At 42.8% G+C, this 27022-nt stretch overlaps 1 protein-coding gene across 1 annotated transcript in view; it reads right to left on the minus strand.

The window, feature by feature from the left end:
* Positions 1-3704: 3704 nt before the first annotated feature.
* swap70b (switching B cell complex subunit SWAP70b) overlaps positions 3705-27022 on the minus strand; it is a 141840-nt gene continuing 118522 nt past the window's right edge. Inside the window, exons 8-12 of the mRNA XM_078220708.1 lie at positions 26685-26792; positions 20320-20486; positions 16288-16486; positions 10603-10699; positions 3705-5315 (exon numbers count right to left, since the gene is read on the minus strand). Coding sequence (XP_078076834.1) covers positions 5203-5315; positions 10603-10699; positions 16288-16486; positions 20320-20486; positions 26685-26792 — 684 coding nt within the window. The 3' untranslated portion in view covers positions 3705-5202. The remainder of the gene's footprint in view (positions 5316-10602; positions 10700-16287; positions 16487-20319; positions 20487-26684; positions 26793-27022) is intronic.

A 27022-nucleotide genomic window follows, 5' to 3' on the forward strand; every position in this document is an offset into this window, starting at 1 on the left:
AGAAAGCAATTCTTTCTCTTATCTTGGCACTTTAGATAAATGATTACACGCGAATCACCAGCTATTGCGAAGTTTAATGATCTCAGCTATTTTCATAATGATATGATGAACAATTGATTCCAGTTTGAACTAATGAGGACCCAATTTCAGCTGAGGCACAATGGAACAAAACTCAGAACTGTACCAGGAACTTCCACAATAACATAGACAAACTTAAAAGACACATCTAAAGTGAACAATTTACCTTCTTAACATGACAGTTCTATTTACGAAAGTCTAAAAATCTGATTAAAATTTATTTTCAAATATCAATCATTTCTAGCTAAAATAAAGTTCTTGGTAAGATATTGGTTTGAGAAGTTATAAACTCTCTCTACATTTATTCAAATAAAAGTCCAAACACATGTCGGTTAGATGGATTGGCCATGCCAAATTGTGCCTTAGCCATGATAAAAGTGTGGGGTTACAGGGATAGGGGCAGGAAAGAGGGCCTGGGTAAGGTACCCTGTCAGAGAGTCGATGCAGACTCGATGGGCCGAATGGCCTCTTCTGCACTGTAGGGATTCTATGAAATCATAGCTGTAATAAATTTCCTTAGCAAGCTCAACACATTTCTCAATTTAATCTTGCACAGACATTATTTCAAGTTATTTTTGTTAATTATTCAAATCATTTACTTTTTGTATAATCAGAGTCCCAAAAGCTTTACCATTTTGCAAGTATCCTCAGCAATCTACAGAGCCTGTACAAACAATTCTTAATGTATTCTTTGAAGATTCTGTATCAAACTTGACTTCTTTTATTTAAAAAATTGTAAATCTTTCTCTTTTGAGTGCAGTATCATGGGTAACTGTGCCCTGGTACCTTGTCTATTTGGTCACTAACGTGATAAGTGGATGGAAAGATATGCAGGTTAAGTGGATTGGCCATGCTAAATTGCCCTTTAGTGTCCAAAGATGTGCAGGTTAGGGGGATTAGCAGGATAAATATGTGGGGTTGAGGGGATAAGGCGGGGATGGGGGTGGGGATAAGGCGGGGATGGGGGTGGGGGTAAGGCGGGGATGGGGGTGGGGGTAAGGCGGGGATGGGGGTGGGGGTAAGGCGGGGATGGGGGTGGGGGTAAGGCGGGGATGGGGGTGGGGGTAAGGCGGGGATGGGGGTGGGGGTAAGGCGGGGATGGGGGTGGGGGTAAGGCGGGGGTGGGGGTAAGGCGGGGATGGGGGTGGGGGTAAGGCGGGGGTGGGGGTAAGGCGGGGGTGGGGGTAAGGCGGGGGTGGGGGTAAGGCGGGGGTGGGGGTAAGGCGGGGGTGGGGGTAAGGCGGGGGTGGGGGTAAGGCGGGGGTGGGGGTAAGGCGGGGGTGGGGGTAAGGCGGGGGTGGGGGTAAGGCGGGGGTGGGGGTAAGGCGGGGGTGGGGGTAAGGCGGGGGTGGGGGTAAGGCGGGGGTGGGGGTAAGGCGGGGGTGGGGGTAAGGCGGGGGTGGGGGTAAGGCGGGGGTGGGGGTAAGGCGGGGGTGGGGGTAAGGCGGGGGTGGGGGTAAGGCGGGGGTGGGGGTAAGGCGGGGGTGGGGGTAAGGCGGGGGTGGGGGTAAGGCGGGGGTGGGGGTAAGGCGGGGGTGGGGGTAAGGCGGGGGTGGGGGTAAGGCGGGGGTGGGGGTAAGGCGGGGGTGGGGGTAAGGCGGGGGTGGGGGTAAGGCGGGGGTGGGGGTAAGGCGGGGGTGGGGGTAAGGCGGGGGTGGGGGTAAGGCGGGGGTGGGGGTAAGGCGGGGGTGGGGGTAAGGCGGGGGTGGGGGTAAGGCGGGGGTGGGGGTAAGGCGGGGGTGGGGGTAAGGCGGGGGTGGGGGTAAGGCGGGGGTGGGGGTAAGGCGGGGGTGGGGGTAAGGCGGGGGTGGGGGTAAGGCGGGGGTGGGGGTAAGGCGGGGGTGGGGGTAAGGCGGGGGTGGGGGTAAGGCGGGGATGGGGGTGGGGGTAAGGCGGGGATGGGGGTGGGGGTAAGGCGGGGATGGGGGTGGGGGTAAGGCGGGGATGGGGGTGGGGGTAAGGCGGGGATGGGGGTGGGGGTAAGGCGGGGATGGGGGTGGGGGTAAGGCGGGGATGGGGGTGGGGGTAAGGCGGGGATGGGGGTGGGGGTAAGGCGGGGATGGGGGTGGGGGTAAGGCGGGGATGGGGGTGGGGGTAAGGCGGGGATGGGGGTGGGGGTAAGGCGGGGATGGGGGTGGGGGTAAGGCGGGGATGGGGGTGGGGGTAAGGCGGGGATGGGGGTGGGGGTAAGGCGGGGATGGGGGTGGGGGTAAGGCGGGGATGGGGGTGGGGGTAAGGCGGGGATGGGGGTGGGGGTAAGGCGGGGATGGGGGTGGGGGTAAGGCGGGGATGGGGGTGGGGGTAAGGCGGGGATGGGGGTGGGGGTAAGGCGGGGATGGGGGTGGGGGTAAGGCGGGGATGGGGGTGGGGGTAAGGCGGGGGTGGGGGTAAGGCGGGGATGGGGGTGGGGGTAAGGCGGGGATGGGGGTGGGGGTAAGGCGGGGATGGGGGTAAGGCGGGGATGGGGGTGGGGGTAAGGCGGGGATGGGGGTAAGGCGGGGGTGGGGGTAAGGCGGGGATGGGGGTGTGGGTAAGGCGGGGATGGGGGTGGGGGTAAGGCGGGGATGGGGGTGGGGGTGGGTCAGAGAGTCGGTGCAGTCGATGGGTCAAAACAAAACTACATTTCTTGTCTGCTAACACTAGGGTATAGCTTCAATCGTGCCCTATTTTTGGTATCAGTGAATTTCTCCCAAACATTTGCTGCTTTCACTTAATCAATCAGCATTTTCTCCTAAAATGGTCATCTCCAATAACAGGCAATTTTGATGCATTTTCATTGGATGCAATTCCTCATTTTATTTGATTTATTATTGTCACATGTATTAACATAGTGAAAAGTATTGTTTCTTGTGCTCTATACAGAGAAAACATACCGTTCATAGAGAAAGAAAGGAGAGAGTGCAGAATGTAGTGTTACAGTCATAGCTAGGGTGTAGAGAAAGATCAACTTAATGCAAGGTAAGTCCATTCAAAAGTCCGACAGCAGCAGAGAAGAAGCTGTTCTTGAGTCAGTTGGTACGCGACCTCAGACTTTTGTATCTTTTTCCCGAAGGAAGAAAATGGGAGAGAGAATGTCGGGGTGCATGGGGTCCTTAATTTTGCTGGATGCTTTGCCGAGGCAGCAGAAAGTGTAGATAGAGTCATTGGATGGGAAGCTGGTTTGCGTGATGGATTGGGCTTATTTGGGTGCAGGTTAAGGGGATTAGCAGGGTAAATATGTGGGGTTGAAAGGGGATTAGCAGGGTAAATATGTGGGGTTGAGGGGATAAGGCGGGGGTGGGCCTGGCTTTGGGCATTGTACTTGTTTCATGCAAACAAAGCAAACTTATTTCTGCAAACAATGTTGCATTGATGAAAAGGCCAATGGCACTCACAAGTGGGAGAACCTTTATGTATTCAATACAATTATGTGTACACTGCAAAGCTGATCAGGGACTGCATATAAAGGTAATGGTTAGAAAAGTTAAATTGCAAGGAAATAAATGCTGCAGCCCCTCAGAACTTCTTCTTGGACATCAATAAAACACATCTGTTTCACTTTCAGCTAAACAGAACACTGGATTTTGAGTATCTCAAACCTTTGAAAGGTGTATAGTGTAAAATGCACAAGTAATCAAGCACACTGGTTAGAATTGTCTTGCTTTTATTCCCGATCTTTGTTTCGACACACGCAAAGACACACAAAAGACACGACACTTGCCCTACCTTAAGAGTCAACTCAAATTTTATACATTTATTAGCTTGGTGCAAACAATTATGCAGAATAACCTGAAAGGCTCTTTAAATACCATCTCTATGAATCGAGTAAATTAAAATATTTATGAATTAGATCAGGAGATAAAAATACTTAAGCTATAGTCTAAACTTGCATAGAATTCAGCATTTTCACTGAAGACAATATTTTCCGAATCATTAATGCTTGCTATCTAAAGTAAAATTTCTGGCAAGACAGTAATTCCACATCATGTTGGAGCAGTCTCTCTAATCATCAAAAGGTCGAATTGGTCAACGTATATTTTATTCATATCTATTATTATTGACACTTCTATTTAAAACATATGGATGCTCAACCCTAATCCAAACAGTCTAATCATTTTAGGATTTGGAAAACATCATACTTGTAAGATTACACGTAAGGAATGAGTGTACCAAAATCTGGAATCAATCGTCTTAACATTTTAGTAAATACCTTTTGAGATCTTACTATCACAAATAATATGAATACTTAAACAGAACATCAAATAGACTAAACATTGCCAGACCAAGATCCATGGGCTAGCAATATCAGTTATGGCATTGTGATTGTGGAAGGGAAGTTATTAAAAAAAGGTGTAGGATTTCCCTTTTTCCTCCCGCAAATGAACAGCAGTTAATTGGAGTGACTTGGGAAAATTTGCACTACACGTTTACCATTACATTTTGTGAACAGTCCTAGTTGGCTGTTTTATTACATGATGCAGAGATGCTGGCATTGGACTGGGGTGGGCAGAGTAAGAAGTCTCACAACACCAGGTTAAAGCCCAACAGGTTTATTTGGAATCACAAGCTTTCGAAGCACTGCTCTTTCATCAGGTGACTCGCCTTTAACCTGGACTTTAACCTGGTGTTGAGAGACTTCTTACTGTTTTATTACAGTTCAGGTGGAGAGTAAAGATTATAAATTTCAGAGATTAGTGCAGTGAACGCAATAACATAAATCCCTAGTTTATCCTATGACACTGCAAAATTACATATTTAAACCAAATCAGTCGCACATCTGGCTCAGTGTAAAGTTAACTACACACAACAGCACAGAAGAGAGGCCAGGAAAAAAAACAGACTTTTTAAGCCTGGTATAAAAATTTCAGTAAGCAGGCTTTAAAAGTAGTTGAAATTAATAGGATATTATTTCTTGAAAAGTCTAACAGAACTTTATGTCAACTATAAATGAACTGTTCTTTACTTTGTGCCAACATAATTTTGGTCCCAGACTGTTAAGATTTTTAACATAAGATACTTCTTTGCAGTTTTAACCCAGTTCTGCCTCCACAATGAACATGTCCATTGCATTTTCTTCCAGTGTGTAGCCACGATTTCATCTACCAAAATACAGTCCAAAACCTTCATCCGTTACGAAATGGCAGATCACTGCATTGCAGTATTTTTCTGTTTTTGCCAGTTCTTTTCCCGTAGGCTCAACTCACCCTCTGTGAAGGAAGCTGGTCCCCAATTAGTGATTAGCTGAGGACCCTTTGAACCTACAAGAATTAACAAACAATCAAAGTAAGCAATTCAATAGGCACAGGATGAGGGTGACTAATCGAATTAAATAACGTAGTAGTAACTACATCGTATTTCTTTGAGATATAGAATGATAGAATAGGTAACAGCTGAACATTTTTAATCATTTTATCAAGAATATTGCCTTAATTTTTTCCCTCAGATGCTGTCCCTTCTGACATCTGCTTTACATCTCCATTCTAACTTCCTCCTCATACAGTCTACTTTTCTTAGCTACTCGGAATTAAAATAGTTCAGGTTGTTTATGAAGGATAATATCTATATAGTAATTTTTTGTATCATATGTAAATGAAAAATTAGTTTATTTTTATTTATTCATGAGATGTGAGCATAGCTGGGAAGAGCAGCATTTATTGCCCATCCCCGATTGCCCAAGAGGTGGTAGTGAACATCCTTTTGAACTGCTGCAGTCTATGTGGTGAAGATGCACTACAGTGTTGTTACCTCGAGTGTTCCAGGATTCTGTGGGAATGGGGATGTATTTCCAAGACAGGATGATGTGTAACTTGGAGGAGGAACTTGCAGGTGGTGCAGACATGATGGGCTGAGGGTCTCCTTCTGTGCTGTAACATTTTTGAGATTCTTTCTGACTCTCAATTCTGATCCTGTGCCCTTATGCTTCTAACTGGTAGTATTCATGAATGTGGAAAGTGCTGTTGAAGAAGCCTTGGAAAATTACTGCAGTGCACCTTGTAGATGGTACACACTGTTGCCAGTGTGCATCTGTGGTGAAGGGAGATAAGTCAGTGAATAGGGTGTCAATCAAGTGGGCTGCTATGTCATGGATGATCTTGAGTTTGAGTATTATTAGAGCTGCACTTATCCAGGAAAGTGGGGACTATTTCATCACATTCCTGACTGATACCTTGTAAATGATAGTTAGGTTTTGTGAAATTAGGAGATGAGGTATTCATCTCAAAATTCCCAGCCTCTTGATCTGTAGTTGTAGTCACAGTACTGTATTTACATGGCTGGTTTAGTTAAGTTCCTGGTCGATAATAACCCGATGATGTTGATGGTGAGGGCTCAATGATGGTAATGTCAAGAAGTGGTGTTTAAATTCTCTTTTGTAAAGGATGGTCATTGCCTGGCATTGGTGTGCTACTTATCAGCCCAAGCCTGAATGTTGTCTAGGTTTGTGGTGCAGGCATACACCACTTCACTACCTGAGGAGTTGTGAATGGAACTGAACATTGTGCAATTGTCATCAAACATCCGCATTTCTGACCTTAGAATGGAAAGAAACCCAATGAAGCAGCTGAAGATGGCTGGGCTGAGGAGAAATTCCTGCTCTGAGGATCTGAGCAGCCATGTCTTGGGTGATTGACCTCCAAAACCACAACTTTGAGTTAGGCGCGACTCCTACCAGTGACGACTTTTCACCCTGATTTACATCAGCTTCCATTTTGCCAAGGCTCCATGATGCCAAAACTTGGTCAAAAGCTGCCTCGACATCAAGGATAGTCGCACTCACCTCCATCTCAGGAATTCAGCTCTTTAGTCCACACTTGGACCAAGGCTGCGATGAGTTCAGGAACTGAGTGGTCCTGGTGGAATGCAAAATGTGCATCTGAGAGCTGGTTATTAGTAGCAATTGCTGCTTGACAGCACTGTTTATGACACCTTTCATCACTTAGCACATGAGCAAGAGTGTTCATGAATGATGGGTGAGAATTGGCTGACTTGAGCTTATTCTGCTTTTTGTGGACAGAAAATTTCTTGGAAGTTTTCCACTTTGTTGGGTAATTGTACTGGTACAGCTTGACTAGAGTGACGGCTAGTTCTGGAGCACAGGTTTTCACTACTACAATTGAGATGTTGTCAGGACCCAAAGCCTTTACTGTAAGGCTAGTTTACAAGTACAGCAAGTAATTAGGAAATGTAATAGAATGTTATCATTTATTGTGAGGGGAACTGATTAAAAGTAGGGATGTTATGCTTCAGTTGTACAGGACATTGGTGAGACCATTTCTGTAGTACTGTATACGGAATTGGTCTCCTTATTTGAGGAAAGATATAAATGCGTCAGAACCTTTATTAGGAAAGGTTGGAGAGGTTGGGTTTGTATCCACTAGAGTTTAGAAGAGTAAGAGGCAACTTGATCGAAACCGTTAAGATTCTGAGGGGTGTTGACAGGGTGGATGTGAAGAGGATTTTTTCTCTTGTCAGAGAATCGAGAACTAGGGGCCACTTTAAAAACAGATCACTCATTTAATACAGAGATGAGGAGAATTTTTTTCTCTGAGTCATGAGTATTTGGAACACTCTTCCTCAAAAGACAGTGGAAGCAGAGTATTTGAATATTTTTAAGGATGTGCAATATAGATTTTAGATTAACAAAAGGGTGAAAGATTATCGGGGATAGGCAGGAATGTGGGTTTAAAATTACAATCGGATCAGCCATGAATGGCAGAAAAGGCTTGAGGGGGTGAGGGGCCTATTCCTGCTCCTAATTCCTGTTCATATGTACCCAGTGCCTTTAGCTATTTCTTGATATGAATCAAATTAGTTGAAAACTGATATCAGTAACGATGGGGATTTTAGGAGCCTGCCCTGATGGATTGTCCACTTGGAACTTAAAACTGAAGATGTTGGGAAATACTGCAGTTTTGTTTTTTGCACAAATGCACTGGGTTTCCCCCCCATCATTGAACATGAGGATCTTTGTAGAGCCTCCTCCACCATTGTTTATTCATACTGGATTTGACAAAACTGCAGAGCTTTGACATGATTCACTGGATACGGGATTGCTTAGCTTTTTCTACAGCCTGCTGTTTTTGCTGTTCAGCATGCACACAGTCCAGAGTCATTGTTTCACTGGGTTACGTCTTTTTTTTGGTAAATTTGGTGCTGTTCCTGGCATGCACTTCTAAAATAGTCTTTCAACTACTGTTGATCCGTTTTGGTGGTAATGGTACAAGCGAGGGATGTATCAGGCCATGACGTTATAGATATATATAGATAGATTATACACTTCTGTTGCTGCTGATGGCCCACAGCACTTCATAGATATCCAATGTTGAAATGCTAGATTTGCTCTCAATCCCATTGAGCACAGTGATAGTGCCACACGATGGACCGTATCCCTTGCGTGAAGACAGGACTTTATCTTCACATGTTGCGTGAGATGCTGACTCCTACTGTCACTGTCATGGACAGATGCAGCAGTGACAAGTAGATTGGTGAGGTTATATAGGTGTTTCAAAGAACAAGAACAAAGAACAGTACAGCACAGGAAACAGGCCCTTCGGCCCGCCAAGCCTGTGCCGCTCCTTGGTCCAACTAGACCAATCGTTTGTATCCCTCCATTCCCAGGCTGCTCATGTGACTATCCAGGTAAGTCTTAAACGATGTCAGCGTGCCTGCCTCCACCACCCTACTTGGCAGCGCATTCCAGGCCTCCACCACCCTCTGTGTAAAAAACGTCCCTCTGATGTCTGAGTTATACTTCGCCCCTCTCAGCTTGAGCCCGTGACCCCTCGTGATCGTCACCTCCGACCTGGGAAAAAGCTTTCCCTGGCTGGTTCTCTCACCACCTGTCACAGGCAAGTCTGGCAGATATGTCCTTCAGGACTCGGCTAGCTCAGTCAGTTGTGGTGCTATCAAACCACTTTTGGTGATGGACATTGAAGTCCCCCACCCAAAGTATATTCTGTGCCCTGGCTGCCTTCAGAGATTCTTCCAAGTGGCGTTCAGCATGGAACATTACTGATTCATGAGCTGAATTCCTTGCCCCTGATTGACCTATTGCCAGTAGACTTCATGGGGTCTGGACTCAATGTTGAGGACTCCCAGGACCACGTCTGCCTGACTGTAAACCACAGTACCGTCACAATTGTCCTACCTGTGGGACAGCACATACACAAGATAGTGGAGTCTGGGACATGAGCCGAGATGAGATTTCTGACAGTATTAGTGTCATGCTGTTGCTTGATTAGTCCATACAACAGCTCTTCCAATTTGGCACAAGTTTCCAGATGTTAGTGAGGAAGGCTTTACAGGATTGACTGGGCCAGGTAAGCCTTTGAAGTATCTGAATTCAATGCCTAGGTCATTGCCATGTGGTCCACCCTCTTTTATTCTTCTTCGACTTTTCTGTAGCTGTTTGATAGGACTGAGTAGCTTGCTAGGCCATTTCAGAAGGCAGATAAGAACTTAAACTCAAGAGATAACACTGAATCAACAACAAAGCCATTCTTATAAAAAAATTAATTTCTATAAAATGCCAGTAAAAGTAGTTCAGCCAAAGTATGGGAGGATGGTGATGCAGAGGTAATTTCACTGTACTAGTAATCCAGAGACCCAGAGCTCTGGGGAGGTGGGTTCAAATCTCAACACAGAAGCTGGTGGAATTTAAGTTCAATTAATAAATCTGGAATTAAAAGTTAGTCTCAGCAATGGTGGCCATGACAGCTATCATCGATTGTCAAAAAAACCCATCTGGTTCACGAATGTCCTTATGTGGAAGGAAATATGCCATCATTACCTAGTCTGGCCTACATGTGAAATCAAGACCCACAAACAATGCAGTTGACTCTAAAATGTCCTCTGAAAGAATGTGACAAGCCACTTGGTTCAAGGTCAATGAGGGATGGGCAACAAATGCTGGCCTTACCAGTGATGCCCACATCCCATGAAAGAATAAGAAAAAATCAAGTCAATGACTATTCTGGCCATTCATTCCATAAATCTAAACTTTTGCATGCTGGAGTCCTACAAACGTTTTCAATTCTTGTTATGATTGGATCCTTGAACATGCACTTTGAGGAGAGAAAAGAACACAAAGGAGACAGCACACTGGACATTTCATACTGGATAAATCTTCAATAAAAACTTTCTCCAACATAATTTGTCACCCTAATCAATGAGCAATGAGTAAAAGATTTAAAAGAAAAATATTTCTGTGCCTTGTCTATTTCAAATATTAAAAAAACTATTGTTGAAGTTTATGAATAATGTTTTAAAGGGAGGAATAAGACTACAGCATTTCTTCAATGTTTTCTCACTCTGAAACAACACAGTGCAAAGGACCTACACAGTGACTTCAGATTTCATTTCAATTAATCAATTAACGGCAACTTAATTTTTAAACCAGGTTTGTTATTTGCTTTCAGATATAGTCATAAAAGAATATTAACTTTTTCACCACCACTTCCAACTTGGTAGCTCCATACTTGATTATGTTTGTGAAAGACATTATTGCTACAAGCTGGTATTGTATGATAGTTGTTTCATTTTTCCTACCTGGCTCTATAAGCCGCAGCAATCCTTCGTGCTGAGCCACCTTGGCCTTCCAGTTCTTTGTCTTGTTAGCTGCCATCTCTAATTTTCTTGTCACTTCCTGATTCAAATGATATAGAATTGAAACAGTTGGTTGCACCATTGTATCCATATAGCTTAAATTACTACTTTTTTCTCCCAGATTTTTTCCCATCTCTTCCTCTCCTGAAAATGTCACTTCTTGTTGGCTGAGGGTTGCACGGGCATTCAGCAACTCTTATAATACCCACCTCATGTGATTACAAATATATGAAAGTCTTGACAGTCAATGGTGATGGACCTTTTTTTAAAATTTAACAATTCCCATGTTCAGGGAGAGATTTAGTACGGCTCTTGGAAGCTACATCATATTCCAGGATGGTAGAAAGGGGAGGTTGCAGATGGGACGATTGTTTGCGAGAGAGACAGGGCTAAATAGTGAGTTGAAAAACAGGAGTTTATTTAGCATTCTATGCCTAAGATAGAGCAATCCAAAACTAATCCCATTAAGATGCTCTCTCCCCATTGACTTTATATCATCATCTGCTTCAAATATTCATCCAATTTTCCTTTAAACTGAACAAGGGTCTGTAATTCACTACCCGCAAGCTCCTCTCCAAGCCACAAACCATCCTGACTTGGAACTATGTAATTGTTCCTTCATTATCACTGGGAATTCTCTTGCTAACATCACTGTAGATGTACCTACACTAGATGAACTGCAGTTTAAAGTGGCAGCTTACCACAACCAACCCAAGGGGAATTAGGGCTGGCCAATGGGGAGTTGGGAAGATGTGTAATTTGAAGAAGTATTGTTTACCATGCGTCCTCTTCAATGTCTACGCAGAAGCAATGATTAAAGAAGTGTTTAAAGATACAGAATCTGGTGTTAAGATTGTGGGGGGGGGGGGGGGGGGGGGGGAGGGAATAAACGATATCAGTTGGATTTGCAGATGACAAAGCAATTGCAGCAAGCGTAGAAAAAGATTACAAGAACTAGAAGGTAGGCTCGCAACAGCAGGTATGCACTTTGGAATGAAAGTGAACAACGCCATAACGAAAGTGATACATATTTCAAAATCACCAAGAAATAGTCATATATTCAAGGAAACATATATTGCAAGAATTCAAGTATTTAGGAAGCATAGGATCTACAGATAGATGCAACAAAGAAATAAGAACAAGGATAGTAATGGGAAAGGCAGCATTTCATCAGAAGAGACAGAAACAGAATAAACAACTCAACAGTCACTTGTAAAGAGCTTGAGCGAAATTCTCTGGCCTCCCTCAGGGCTTCTCTCGGCAGCGGGTGATGGCACACCATTTGTTGGTAGTGGGATCTTCTAGTCTCTGCTGTCAATGGGAATTCCCACTGAAGCCACCCCATGCTGCCAGGAAACCTGCGACATGAGGTGCACCGCCGGCAGGACCAGAGTATCCGGCCGGCATGAACGGCTGGAGAATTCCAGCCTTTGATTTGGAGTGTTGTTTTGTATGGTTGTGCAACTTGGACTTAATGCAAAGGGAAAACCAACTTGCTAAATAGCTTTGGTTGTGAATATCTCGTTCATAATTCATATGTTTTAGAATATGACTTTTGGTTTTAGGAATATACAACTGTTAGGTTAGAGGTTAAAGTATATATTTAAGATTAACGGAGAAGGCTGGTTAAGCAAATAATAAACAGCACTTATATAAAGGCAAATCAAACAAGCCTAGGTTAAGTTAACTTGTGTTTATCTTACAAGGTCAGTCTGATAGTGAAAAGCAACAGCTGAGCCATTTCTGGACTTATTGGTAGAGCCAAGGTGTCTATGGTCATCTCCACAAAGTTAGAAGCAAGCAATTCTAGGGAAAAAGGTTGTAAAACACCTTTAGAGGTAGACATTACTCATAATAGTTGCAGAATCAAAGAGTTGTGTAGAAGGTAAAACTAATTAGTTTGCATTTCAGTTTGAATATCCCAAAGCATGTCATGGTGTCATGGAGATGAACTTTGGAGGTTGGAAGACTCTTGTTTAATTACCTAGATTTTGCTCACATAACGGCAGAAAGACAAATTTAATTTGCTCTTTACTTAAATGGCATATAGTATTCGGCACAAAATAAATGATTTAACAGCACAAATTGAGGTTAATGGGTATGATTTTATTGCCACTACAGACACATGATTACAAGGAGATCAACGTTGGGAACTAAATATTGAGGGATATATGGCTTTTCCCAAGGACAGACCGGAAGGAAAGGGTGGTGGGGTAGCTTTGTTAATATGAGATGGAATAAGTATGAAAGCAAGGAATGATCATGCATCAGAAGGTGTAGAATCCATATGGGTGGAGGTAAGACATAATAGGGGAAGACGACACTGGTGAGAGTAGTCTACAAGCCCCCTAACAGTAGCTATACTGTAGGACAGAGAATAAATCAGGAGGTCATAGGGGGATGTAAAAAAGGCAGTACATTAATCTTCTTTAATCTTCACTTGGATTGCGAAAATTAGAGATAGCTGTGAGGAAGAATTCATAGAATGTATTCAGGATAGTTTTCTAGAACAATATGTTGTGGATCCTGTCAGGGATAAGGCTATTCTGGATTTGGTAATGTGTAATGAGGAGGATTTAATAAATAATCTCAAAATAAAAGATCCTCTAGGAATCAGTGACCATAACATGGTAGAAGTCAGCATTCAGTTTGAGAGTGAGAAACTTGGCTCAGAAACAACTGTGCTAAATTTTAATTAGGGTAATTATAAAGGAACAAGATCAGAGTTGGCTGGAGTGGACTAGGAAAGGTGTTTAGCAGAAAAGATGGTTGATCAGCAATGGCAGGCATTTATGAAAATAGCTCATGACTCACAACAAAAAATCCCAATGAGGAAGGAGGATTCTAAGAAGGGGATACATTAATCATGGTTAACCAAAGAAAAAACATATGATGTGGCAAAGATTAGAGATAAACTAGAGGATTGGGGAAGTTTGATAAAGCCAACAAAAGACAACCAGAGAAAATAAACTATGAGGGTAAACAAGCAAGTAACATAAAATCAACAATAAGAGCTTCTTTAAATATATAAAAATGAAGAGTGAGGCCAAAGTGAGCATAGACCCCTTAGAGAACATGACTGGACAATAAATAATGGGGAACCAGGAAATGGCAGAGGAATTAAATAAATACTTCTGTGTCAATCTTCATTTTAGAAGACACTATTGATAGTATTGCAAAAATATTAAATAATCAAAGGACAAAGAGGGAGGGAGAAAATAAATACAAGAACAATCACGAGAGAAAAAGTACCAAGGAAACTAATGTGGCTAAAGGTCAATAAATCTCCTGGACATAATGGGTTGCATCCCAAGATATTAAAGGAAGTAGCTATAGAGATAGTGGGTGCACTGGGAGTAATCTTCCAAGAATTGTTAAATTCTGGAAAAGTCCCACTGGATTGGAAACTGCCAATGTAACACCCTTATTCAAAAAGGGAGGAAGAAAAAAAAGTGGCGATAGGCCGGTTAATTTAACACCCGTCATTGGGAAAATTTTTAGAGTCCATTTTGAAGGATGTAATAACAGAACATTTAGAAATACATAATATAATTAAATAGAATCAACATGGTTTCATGAAGGGGAAAACATGTGGAACAAATTTATTAGAATACTTTGAGGTGGTAAACTCCATCTTCCAAATTTTGGCCTATTCTCCTAGCCTATCTACATCCATCTATAAAATCTTTATATCCTCTTCACTGCCTGCTTTCCCACCTATTTTTGTATCATCTGCAAATTTTGCCATGTTACACTTGTCCCTGTTTGCAGATCATCGATATAGATTGTAAACAATTGAGGTCCGAGGACTAACCCCTGTGGCACCTCGCTAGTTACACTTTGCCAGCCAGAGAAGGACCTATTGCTTTCCGTCAGTCAGCAAATCCTCAACCCAATCTGGTAATCTACCCCCAATCCCCTGTAATCTTACCTTCTGAATCAGTCTTTTATGCAACACCTTATCAAACACCATCTGGAAGTCTAGATATACCATATCCACAGGTTCCCCATTATCCATTTTGCTGGTTACATCCTCAAAGCACTCAAGCAAGTTTGTCAGGCATGACTTATCCTTCATTAAACTATGCTGACAATGGTGGATTGAGTTTCGTCTTTTCAAATGCTCAGGCATCTCCTCCTCAATGACTGATTCCAGCAACTTCCCCACCACAGAGGTCAAGCTAACTGGCCTATAGTTTCCTACTTTTTGCCTCTCTCCCTTTTTGAATTGGAGCACCACATTAGCGTGTTTCCAATCCACTGGGATCTTCTCAGAATTCAAGGAATTTTGAAATATCACAACCAATGCATGCACAATCTCTGCTGCCACCTCCTTTAATACCCTAGGGTGCAGGTCATCACATTCATGAGACTTATCTGCCTTTAATCCCATTCGTTTATTCAATGCCTTTTCCCTGATGATGCACCAAGTTCCTCTGCATTAACTACAGTTTTCGGAAAATTTTTATTATTCTTTACCGTGAAGACAGAAGCAAACTATTGGTTTAGTGCCTCCACGATCTCTCTGTTCCCCATTATTACCTCACCAGTATTGTCCTCTAAAGGGCCAACATTTACTTTAGCTATTCTCTTCCTCTTTATATACTTATAGAAGCTTTTGGTATCAGTGTTTGTTTTTTGCTAGTTTCCTAACAAAAAGGAGGATAGCAAAAAACTGACAGAAGGATCCTCATAAATCTCGTGCCTTGGAAAACACTGAAATACTGGGGAGAATTGAAATAAATACTGGAAGGGATGTGGCATATCTTTGAGTTGGTCCCTAAAGAATTAAATGCACCTTCAAAATCCTTGTCATGTAGAAGGGAACTCTACATGAACTGGGGAGAAGTAAAAGCTGGAACTGAGTTTATAGCAACAGTCTTTGTAAACTATAGTGTTAAGTTAGTATTGCTCGTTTTTTTTATTCCATTACGTTTGTTTTACAAAGCATGAAACCTTGTGGTGTTGTTCTGTCAGTTAATCACTGGGTGTTCAGATTTCTCTTTAAAAGTCAACAGTCTCCAACTGGATCATTGCACTGAAGTGTGGGCTTGGAGGGCATTGGCCAGGATCAGCTGGACAGAAGAAGTGACAAATGGTGAAATGCTGAAGAGAATGACCGAACAAAGAAATTTACTGAATGTAATTTGAAAAAGATGGAGGCTGAAACGGCAAAACTTGAGACATTATGGAGGGAGGTTTTCAAAGAAAAAAGGGGAAGGAAAAAAGAGAATATTAATGTTGGATAGCTTGAAAATGGAAAGAAGTGACTGGAAAATGAAAATACTGGCACCGGAAAGAGAGACGTGGAAAAGTTTTATTGCCTGCTTGGTGCTAGGGTTCAGGACATCTGCTCAGGGAGAGGAACTTGCTTTATTCTAAACTGTCTGTTGCAATGGTCCTTCAACAATTCTTATTGCGTTTACAAACCAAATGCTACAAAACTCAACAATGGTGACTATGTGCACAGTCATTTTCAGATGTTATCAATCTCAAAAACTAGACCGCACTAATTCAGTACTTAGACAGAAAGCTTGAATCAGTAATCAAGAACAAGGAACAACGTTTGACCTTTGAGGCTATTATACAATTTACCACAAAGAGTATGACTCTTAACTTGTGTATTACCCCGTATTGATCAAGTGCTTCTTTCCTCTCCCGCTCAAGTTCATCCAGTTGCTTCATTGCTACCTCCAGTGCACGATCCTTTATTGCTCTCTGGTTTTCCAGTTCTTGCTTTTCTGCTTCTGTCATTTGAATGGTTTGTTTTTGCTTTAAGTGCAATCTCTCCAAATCTACTCGTTTACTGCATTCCTCTTCCAGCAACCTGCAGTCAGGAAGTAAGATACTGACATGGTTAACAGTATTCTTGTCTAAATTGCTTTCTCTAGATGCAGAAATCAGTGAACATTCTCCACCCCCTTCTTCCCCGATCATCATTTTAGATCCCCAAGAGAACTATAAAGGCATACTTATGCGCGTCAGGAAAAAGAGAGAAATACTTTGGCCGGAATTATCTGGCTGTTCACATCCCTACCGACGGTGCACCCCTGGGTTTCCTGGTGGTGTGGGGTACAGTCAATGGGAGATCCCATTGGCAGTGGCGGGACCAGAAGATCCTGATGCTGTCAAATGGCACACCGCTTCCCACTGTGAGAAACATATCGTGGGGATGCCAGAAAATCCCTCCCATTGTGTCTAAACACATGTAAAAAAAATTTCCTTTTTTTCCAATGATCTGGCCTGTGATGAAAGTTGATTCTTTTGCTGAACTACAGGCCCATGAACAGTCACTTTCTGATACTTTTCCCCCCCAAGTGATTTTTGTTCATCATGAGTTTTAATAGCATCCACATACTTTCCAGTTAGGCCTGCTGAGGGCAGGAGTGATCTCGGGTGGATGGCGGGGGGCGGCAACCGCTGCTACAGGCCCCCCCGCTGATGTCTCCCGGCCCACTGTGCTACTCGAGCAGCGCAGCAGACTGGGAGAATCATCCACAGAATGTTTACAAAGCATTTGTCTTTAGATGGAATTGAATGAATTATTAAAACGATAATTTTTAAGACAGAGTTCAACGATAGGTACCAGTCTGTGAAGTTTAGGAAAGCTTGGCAAACACAAATCACAGAGGTAGCCAATGCTAAAGGATATTTTCCTTCCACTAACATAGATAGTCAACTCAGTGCTCCTGAAAAATTCAGTATTATTCAGCAGATCCAGATTATTTAGGGGCATAATTATTTCATATTGCATGATGTTAGGGAATTTCGCATGACATCTGAAAGCACCAAAGACCATTTGTTGCATAAGTACACATTCCCCTTTCCACTCTGCTATTCCTTCACCTCAACATTCTCCTATATTTTAAACTAACCTAAACAATACACAATTTCAAGATACATACTTAAGAATGGAGATGGACATGATTGCAAACTAAGCCTTACATGCACCACTGCAAATGATTGTCTAATAAAATAATTAAAATAGAGAACTAAATAGAAGTAAATATGCACAATCTTCAATAACCAATTAAGCCCTTCATATCTGTTCCACCAGTTATTTAGCTTTACTCCATTCAATTGCCTTGACTTCACATCCTTCTTAGCAAAAATTTACCAATCTAGTTTTTAAATCAAGCAATTAAACTGAGCTAACATCTCTTGTTTTTTTTTTGAAACTCCACACCTATATCACTCATCGTGTGAAGAAGTGTTTCTGAAATGGTTTTAATTTTAAGGTTATCCCCCATGATCTCAACTCTCACTTCCTTTCACAATGAACAGCCACTTCAAAGAACATTTCAGGGAATACAAGCCTAGCTTAGGACCTTACCACATTACCTAATCCTTGTAACACTGATAACATTATAATGAATCTGTGCTGAATTCCTTTCAAGGTTAAGGTGTGGTGCTCGAAACAGGGCTTTGTATAGTTGTAGCAAAACAACACTCCTGTTATAGTCTAGCCCTCTAGTTTTAAAGGATAACATTCCATTACCCTTTTTGACCTTTTAGTGCACCTGACCACATTTTACTGATCCGATTGCTGTTTATTATCTTGGCTGCTTAGAAGACTTCATAGAATAGAATCATAGAATCCCTCCAGTGCAGAAAGAGGCCCTTTGTCCCATCAAGCCAGCACTGACAATAATTCCATCCAGGTCCTATCCCCATAACCCCACATATTTACCCTGCTAATTTCCCTGACTCTAAGGGGTAATTTAGCATGGCCAATTAACCTAACTGCGCATCTTTGGACTGTGGGGAGGAAACCAGAGCACCCGGAGGAAACCCACGCAGTCACGGGGCGAATGTGCAAATTCCACAGTTACCCAAAGCTGGAACTGAACCCGGGTCCCTGGAGCTGTGAGGCAGCAGTACTAACCATCGTGCTGCTGGTTTGATGATTTTCTGATGGATCTCTGACTCTAAGCAGCTTCTTGATGAATTTTTGAAGTGGGCCACACAATAACTTCCTCACCATGTGACAAGTTCAAAGTTCTTCTTCCATAAAATGGTAGTGTGTATTGATTGCACCTCCTGTGTCGCCATTTGATACTTTGAATTTCATCCAATCTTGGTTTGGATGAGAAATCCTCATAATATAATGGAAGGTCATGGGAATTTACTGGGGCTCTTGTGGGGCAGTAGGTAGTTTTCCTGCCTCTGAACCAGAAACTCCAAGTTCGATTCCCTTCCAGGACCTCTCTGTCCTTGGCCTGCCTTACTTGTCCAATGAAGCTCAAAGTAAAATTGAGGAGCAGCACTTCATCTTTCTATCAGGCACATTAAAATCTTCCAGACTCAACACTGAGTTCAACAATTTCAGACCATGAACTCTGGCCCCGTTCTTTTTCTTTGTAGATTTTGGTTTCTCTCCTACTTTCACTTTAAGACAGTAGAACACTTCTTCTAACCATAAGTATCTTTTGCTGTTTCTTTTCTTGCCCTATCACCATTCCCTTTGCCCCTGGAAGATTCTTCTGTTATTCAATATTTCCCGTCTTTCACCTTATTAGAGACCGTCTTTGCTCAAAACCAATTACATTGCTAACTTTTTCTAGTTCAGATAAAAGGTCATAAACCTGAATGTTAACTCAGCATCTGTGGAGACAGAAACAATCTGCCCTGCTGACCTGAATCAGCAAGTAATTAGAAAGGCAAATGGGATGCTGCTGGTTATTGCAAGGGGAATGGAATGTAAAAGTAGGGGTTTTGCTACAGTTGTGCAGGGACTTGGTGAGACCACATCTAGAATACTGTGTATAGTGTTGGTCTCCTTATTCAAGAAAGGACATAAATGCTTTAGATGCAGTTCGGAGAAGGTTCGCTGTACTGATTTTTGGGATAAAGGTCCGTCTCCTCATGAGGAAAGGTTGGACAGGCTGGGCCTGTATCCACTGTAGTTGATAAGTTTGAGAGGTCATTTTATTGAAACATTCAAGATCCTGAGGGGACTTTACAAGGTGAATGCTGAAAAGACATATCTCTCCATATGGGAAAGATAGAAATGGGGACCACAGATTTAAAGTAAGGGATCTCCCAATGAAGAATGAAGCCATGATGCAGAGATGCCAGCGTTGGACTGGGGTGGGCAAAGTAAGAAATCTCACAACACCATGTTAAAGTCAGGTTGACTCACCTGATGAAGGAGCAGCACTCTGAAAGCTTGTGACACGAAATAAACCTGTTGGACTTTAACCTGGTGTTGTGAGACTTCTACAATGAAGATGGAGATGAGGAGATTTTTTTCTCTCTCGGAGGGCCATTAGCCTGGGGAATTCTCTTCCCCAAGAAGCAGTGGAGGCAGAATCACTGAATATTTTTAAGGCTAAATAAGGCAACTTCTTGAATAGCAGTAGAGTCAAAACATATAGGCATAGACAAGAAAGTAGAGGTCACAACCAGATCAGATATATTCTTGTCAAATTAGCAGGGAAGGCTTGAGGGGCGAATGGCCTAGTCTTGCACCTTGCTTGTATTTCCAGCAGTTTACATGCTTCAGTACACTCGAACGTGGCTGCAGAGGGTTATCAACCCCCCAAAATATTGAATTCCCTATAATCACTACAGTAATATTCTGCTATATCCTCCTTTCATTAACTTTTTTGAATAAGACATGGTTTTCTGTAAAGGAAATTGTTTTAAATATTTTATTACCGTGCCTGAAGTTTTCGGACAGATTCCTCCTCTTGTCGAGCCTGCCGTTCATCCTCAAGGGCTTCCTCAAGCTTTTTGTACATATCTTCCAGTTCCTGCACACGTTGCAGGTATTGTTGCAGTTCAGAAGACTTCTGAGCTACTTTCTCCTCCATCTGCTCTCTGATCTGAAAACATCAGGGCACATATAAGAATCTTTACCTTCCTGAATGAACAAGAACCCCACATGGTTATCAGAGCTGCTCACACCTGGAGTGAACACTGTTGTGGGAAAATCACCACTCGGAGTCAGACTTAAAGATTCAACATGCAGTTTTATCGGACAAAGCTTTGGGAGAAGCGCTGGGCTCTCCGCAGTGCGCGCAGTCACCTTCTCAACTTTACAATGGCAGTTGAGCATCTTTTATACATTTTTAGATAATGGACAGTATGGACATTAGCCGTTAGCACATCGTTACATGTTGAGTCGACAAGTACGGACATCGACAGTTAGCACATCGTTATACATAGACAAGGACGTACATTGGCAGTTATTACATTGTTATACATAGAGTAGATACATTTATGCATTTATGTCCCCCATCAATGACTGATCTCGTTATCAAAACTCATTGTTTTGGTTCTGCTTTTATCTCAAGCTAAGGTACCTCAAGGTCTGATCTGTTTCCTGCAGTAATTTAAACATTAACAGGTTTTAACTTGCTGTGCAATGTCTGTGCCCAAGTCAGCACATCTTAATGTCTTTTCCCAGAGTCCATTTTGTGCCAGGTAACCATTTTGTATCCTTTAATTTTGATTTTACTCCAACAACACTAATGGGTCTTCACAGGAATCAAATATAATGAGGCTCCACCATACTGCATTACAGAAAGATAGGATGCAGGAACACAAATGAAACTCCACAAGTCACTTAGCTCAGCTGTTGAGAAGTCAGCAAAAGTCCAGTATTGATACATAGGGAAAGAAAGTTTAGCCTCAAGGGGAAATACAAAGCTGCATCTTGGATGGACACAAAAAACAACTAGCACTTGTATTTATTCAGGAAGAGGCAAACATGGATTCTGAACTAAAGATTGGACCTTGCTTGCTTTGGCCAAGACTGTTAACTTATTAGCAGTTTTACAAATAAATGATCTCAGTATTCCTGTGCGACAAATAGAAAAATAAAAAAAATCAGCCTGACTTCTCACCCTTGATTCTTACTGATCACCAAAAAGTGTGCACATAGATCAGAGGTAACTTCAGCTAAGCTGCACCTCATTTTTAGTGGACAGATTCATTCTAATTTGCTTAAGTACATCATAGAACATAGAACATAGAAAGCCACAGCACAAACAGGCCCTTCGGCCCACAAGTTGCGCCGATCATATCCCTACCTCTAGGCCTATCTATAGCCCTCAATCCCATTAAATCCCATGTACTCATCCAGAAGTCTCTTAAAAGACCCCAACGAGTTTGCCTCCATCACCACCGACGTCAGCCGATTCCACTCACCCACCACCCTCTGAGTGAAAAACTTACCCCTGACATCTCCTCTGTACCTACCCCCCAGCACCTTAAACCTGTGTCCTCTCGTAGCAACCATTTCAGCCCTTGGAAATAGCCTCTGAGAGTCTACCCTATCCAGACCTCTCAACATCTTGTAAACCTCTATCAGGTCACCTCTCATCCTTCGTCTCTCCAGGGAGAAGAGACCAAGCTCCCTCAACCTATCCTCATAAGGCATGCCCCCCAATCCAGGCAACATCCTTGTAAATCTCCTCTGCACCCTTTCAATGGCTTCAACATCTTTCCTGTAATGAGGTGACCAGAACTGCGCGCAGTACTCCAAGTGGGGTCTAACCAGGGTCCTATAAAGCTGCAGCATTATCTCCCGACTCCTAAACTCAATCCCTCGATTAATGAAGGCTAGTACACCGTACGCCTTCTTGACCGCATCCTCCACCTGCGAGGCCGATTTAAGAGTCCTATGGACCCGGACCCCAAGGTCCTTCTGATCCTCTACACTGCTAAGAATGGTACCCTTCATATTATACTGCTGCTTCATCCCATTGGATCTGCCAAAATGGATCACTACACACTTATCCGGGTTGAAGTCCATCTGCCACTTCTCCGCCCAGTCTTGCATTCTATCTATGTCTCGCTGCAACTTCTGACATCCCTCCAAACTATCCACAACACCACCTACCTTGGTGTCGTCAGCAAACTTACCAACCCATCCCTCCACTTCCTCATCCAGGTCATTTATGAAAATGACAAACAGCAAGGGTCCCAGAACAGATCCCTGGGGCACTCCACTGGTCACTGACCTCCATGCAGAGAAAGACCCCTCCACAGCCACTCTCTGCCTTCTGCAGGCAAGCCAGTTCTGGATCCACAAGGCAGCAGCCCCTTGGATCCCATGCCCTCTCACTTTCTCAAGAAGTCTTGCATGGGGGACCTTATCGAACGCCTTGCTGAAGTCCATATAGACCACATCCACCGCTCTTCCTTCGTCAATGTGTTTGGTCACATTTTCAAAGAACTCAACCAGGCTCGTAAGGCACGACCTGCCCTTGACAAAGCCGTGCTGACTACTTTTGATCATACTAAACTTCTCTAGATGATCATAAATCCTGTCTCTCAGGATCCTCTCCATCAACTTACCAACCACTGAGGTTAGACTCACCGGTCGGTAATTTCCCGGGCTGTCCCTGTTCCCTTTCTTGAATATAGGGACCACATCTGCAATCCTCCAATCCTCCGGAACCTCTCCCGTCTCCATCGACGATGCAAAGATCATCGCCAAAGGCTCCGCAATCTCCTCCCTCGCCTCCCACAGTAACCTGGGGTACATCCCATCCGGTCCCGGCGACTTACCAACCTTGATGCCATTCAATAGTTCCAACACATCCTCTTTCTTTATGTCCACATGCTCGATCCTTTCTGTCCACCGCAAACCAGCAGTACAACCACCCAGATCCCTTTCCACCGTGAATACCGAGGTAAAGTATTCATTAAGCACCTCCGCCATTTCTAACGGTTCCGCACAAACTTTTCCCCCTTCACCTTTTAAGGGTCCTATGCCTTCACATCTCATCCTTTTACTCTTGACATATTTGTAGAAAGCCTTGGGATTCTCCTTAATCTTACCCGCCAAGGTCTTCTCATGACCCCTTCTCGCTCTCCTAATTTCCTTCTTAAGCTCCTTCCTACATCCCGTATACTCCTCTAAATCCTTAACACCTCCTAGCTCTCTGAACCTTCTGTACGCCTCTCTTTTCTTATTCACCAGGTTCATCACAACCTTCGTGCACCACGGTTCCCGTACCCTACCAACACCCCCCTGTCTCATCGGAACGTTGTCATGCAGAGCTCCAGACAAACATTCCTTGAAAATCCTCCACTTTCCTTCGGTACTTTTCCCCAAGAATGCCTCCTTCCAATTTACCCGTCTAATTTCCTCCCTGATGACACTGTATTTCCCTTTACTCCAGAGAAACACTTTCCTAGCCTGCCTGATCCTATCTCTTTCCAATGCTATCGTGAAGGAGATAGAATTATGATCGCTATCCCCAAGATGCTCACCCACCGAGAGATCCTCCACCTGTCCAGGTTCATTAGCCAGCACCAGATCAAGTACAGCCTCTCCTCTAGTAGGCTTATCCACATACTGTGTCAGGAAACTCTCCTGGACACACCTAACAAACTCCTCTCCATCCAAACCCCTAGCCCTAGGGATATTCCAATCTATGTTTGGGAAATTAAAATCTCCCATCACGACAACTCTGTTATTCCTACATCTCTCCAGGATCTGTTTCCCCATCTGCTCCTCAACATCTCTGTTACTATTGGGTTTCACTAAAAATAGTAATTTATGCAATAATCCCTGTTCTATTATGTTTCTAATTTAGAAATTACATATGGAAGCCATGTGCTTTGAGTGAAATGTTTTCAAATATCAATATCTGATTAAAGTTCAGTTTTCCCTTTCAGATCTCCATCATTAAGAGATAGTATTACTTGTTTTGTAAATAGCTGGACAATGATTAGCAAAGTGGGCTATAATGCTAATCTTTTACTTAGAGACAGATACATGGAAAATTTATGGTACAGGGGGCGACCAGTCAGCCTATTTTATTATATTCATGGTGCCTGAGCTTGACTAGACTTATATGGATGAGCCTCCATGTAGATCAGTAACAAGAGAGTTAAGCAAAATGAGTCTGCAAAGGTTCCCAGTGAGCCAAGAGACCCAAATGCTGAATCGTGCAGCAGATTCCTTCCCCACATCTACTCATATGAATTAGGTTCAGGTCATTCAGCCGCTTGAACCATTTGGCTGATGTGATTGAGTCTCTGCTTTCCTTTCTACTCCCTATATCCTTTGACTCTCTTGTCAATCAAGAATCTACTTAACAAACCCTTTAAAATTTAAATAGCCCTAACTACACTGCTCTCTGGGGAAGAGAATTCCATAGACTATCGACTCCCAGGGAAAAGATTTCTTCTCATTGCCCCTTCAATGGGAGATCCCTTATTTTAACATCGTGCCCCCTAGTTTTCTCTCTCCCACAGGGAAAACATTCTTACAGCTTCCAGCCTGTCAAGTCCCTTCATGATCTAATATGTTTCAACAAGAGCACCTCTTATTCTCCTAAACCTCAGTGGATACAGGTCCAACCTTTCCACATAAGGTAACCACACCCGCCCCTGCTCCACCACTCCCCCCTCTCCCACTCTGTCTTATACTCAATTCTCATCAGCTCTTATACTCTATGTTATCAGCAAATTTAGCAACCATACATTAAGTTCCTTCATTCAAATTATTTATACAGTTTATAAATAATTAAGACCCCAGCACTGATCACTGTAGCACTCCACTGTTTATATCTTGCCAACATGGAAATTACCCATTTATTCCGACTCTCTGCTTTCTGTTATGTTACTCCCCAAACTATATGCTCTTATTTTGGGATACCAAATCCATGAATCTGAATTTGTGGACCCATAATGCTTTGACTTCTACAACCCACAGAAGGAGAGCTATAAGCCGGTGACTGGCTGGACCTGCAGTGTATTTTTTTTAACTAATTCACCACAGAGTTAGTACAACAGCTGAGAGACTTCTTGCACAAAGATGCTCCAATGTGTGAATTATTAGCTTCTGTTCAAAACAGAAAATAATACAAAACAGATTTGTCTCAGTCAAACATGAACAAAAAGGTGATCATTTTAAAAAGCATTGTTTGTGAGTATTGTTGTAAGGGCTTGTTCAGTATGCTTAGTAGGTCATAAGAGGTTCAAAGGTTTGGAAGGTTCAACTGTTTATTGTGTGATGATACTGTGCCTTTAAGGAATATATTTATATCATGCTTCTTGCAAGGGGTATGTTTAAAATTCTGCTGTTTGGCAGGGGAATGGTTTGTCTAGAGAAACCTTTAAATAAGTAGTTGAGAGAGCAAGATAAGTACTCATTTTAGACATAGGAGTAGTTGTTTAAGCAGAGCTAATAATGCATGTGTGTTTACTTAGGTTCCCACTGTGGTTTTAGAGTAGAATTTTGATCAGGTTGATTGACAGGGACAGAGTCATGTACTGAATGGATGGAGCTAAGCTTGCAGGTATAGACCAATTTCTTTTTCATTTTAAAATACAAGTAGTTGCTGCCTGGGTTGCCAGAAGAAAGCAACATCTCTCTCTCTCTCTCTCTCTGTCTCTCCAAAGGCTTTCTGAAAACTCCAAAGTCTGGTAACCTAAGTCAAAGCAAGTATGCCTGTGTTTTGCCAACTAATTACAAAGAGAAGTTTAAGTCTATAAGAGAAATATTGCTTGACTGGAACTAATGATAGGTTAGCAGCTAAGAATTGTATCTTGTCATGTTGAAATATTGTTCAATTGTTAAAAGCTAAGCAAATTCATTTGTTCTAGTTAAATTGTGTTGTTAATTAAAATTTGTTTTGATAAAAGCTTCCCAGTTTGTCAGTAAAATTGCACCTGAAGTGAAATATCATATCCTCACACTAATGCTGAAATAGAAAATTATAGGGGTCTAGTCTGACTTCACAGTATACCTTGGGGTTTCTGATCGGTACCCTAACAACTGATAACAGATAACTAGATACATAATTAAAAATTACAGCTCAGACTAGGAGCCAACTCCAAGCTTACTTCGACACAAGTCTCTAGATCAAGTCTGCTCCATGTGTTAACCTTTCTGTTGTGTGCACAGGTTTCTTGTGTCTCTTTACATCATACTGTGGGCGGTACTGTTCTCCAGTCCCACATTAACCATTGCTATGCCAAACACCCTTATACTACAAGTACTGTAATAGCAAACAGGTGGTACATTATCGAAACCAAAGCATAAAGTACATTGTGCTTACATTTTTTTCTCGCTCCAGCTCCTGTCTGAATCGATCTTGCAGCTGCATCTGTGTCTGCAGACGTTTTGTCTCCTCAAGAGCAGCCTGTTCTGCAGCATCCTCCAGTTCCTTTAGAAACACAAGGCAAACAGAGTCCATCAAAACTCAGTACATTACATTGGCCACATAGGGTCCTCTATCTTTACTTGACTCATGACTCGGTGGCAACTCATTGGGATTTTTTAAGTGAACAGTATGTACACATTGAGTTCAACAATTTCAGATTGTATACACTACTCCCATTTTTGTGGATAGCAGTTGCTTGTAATGGTTCTGCTTTTATCATTTTCAGTTCTTCT

Source organism: Mustelus asterias, chromosome 9 (assembly GCF_964213995.1).
Source record: "Mustelus asterias chromosome 9, sMusAst1.hap1.1, whole genome shotgun sequence".
Taxonomy (NCBI): domain Eukaryota; kingdom Metazoa; phylum Chordata; class Chondrichthyes; order Carcharhiniformes; family Triakidae; genus Mustelus; species Mustelus asterias.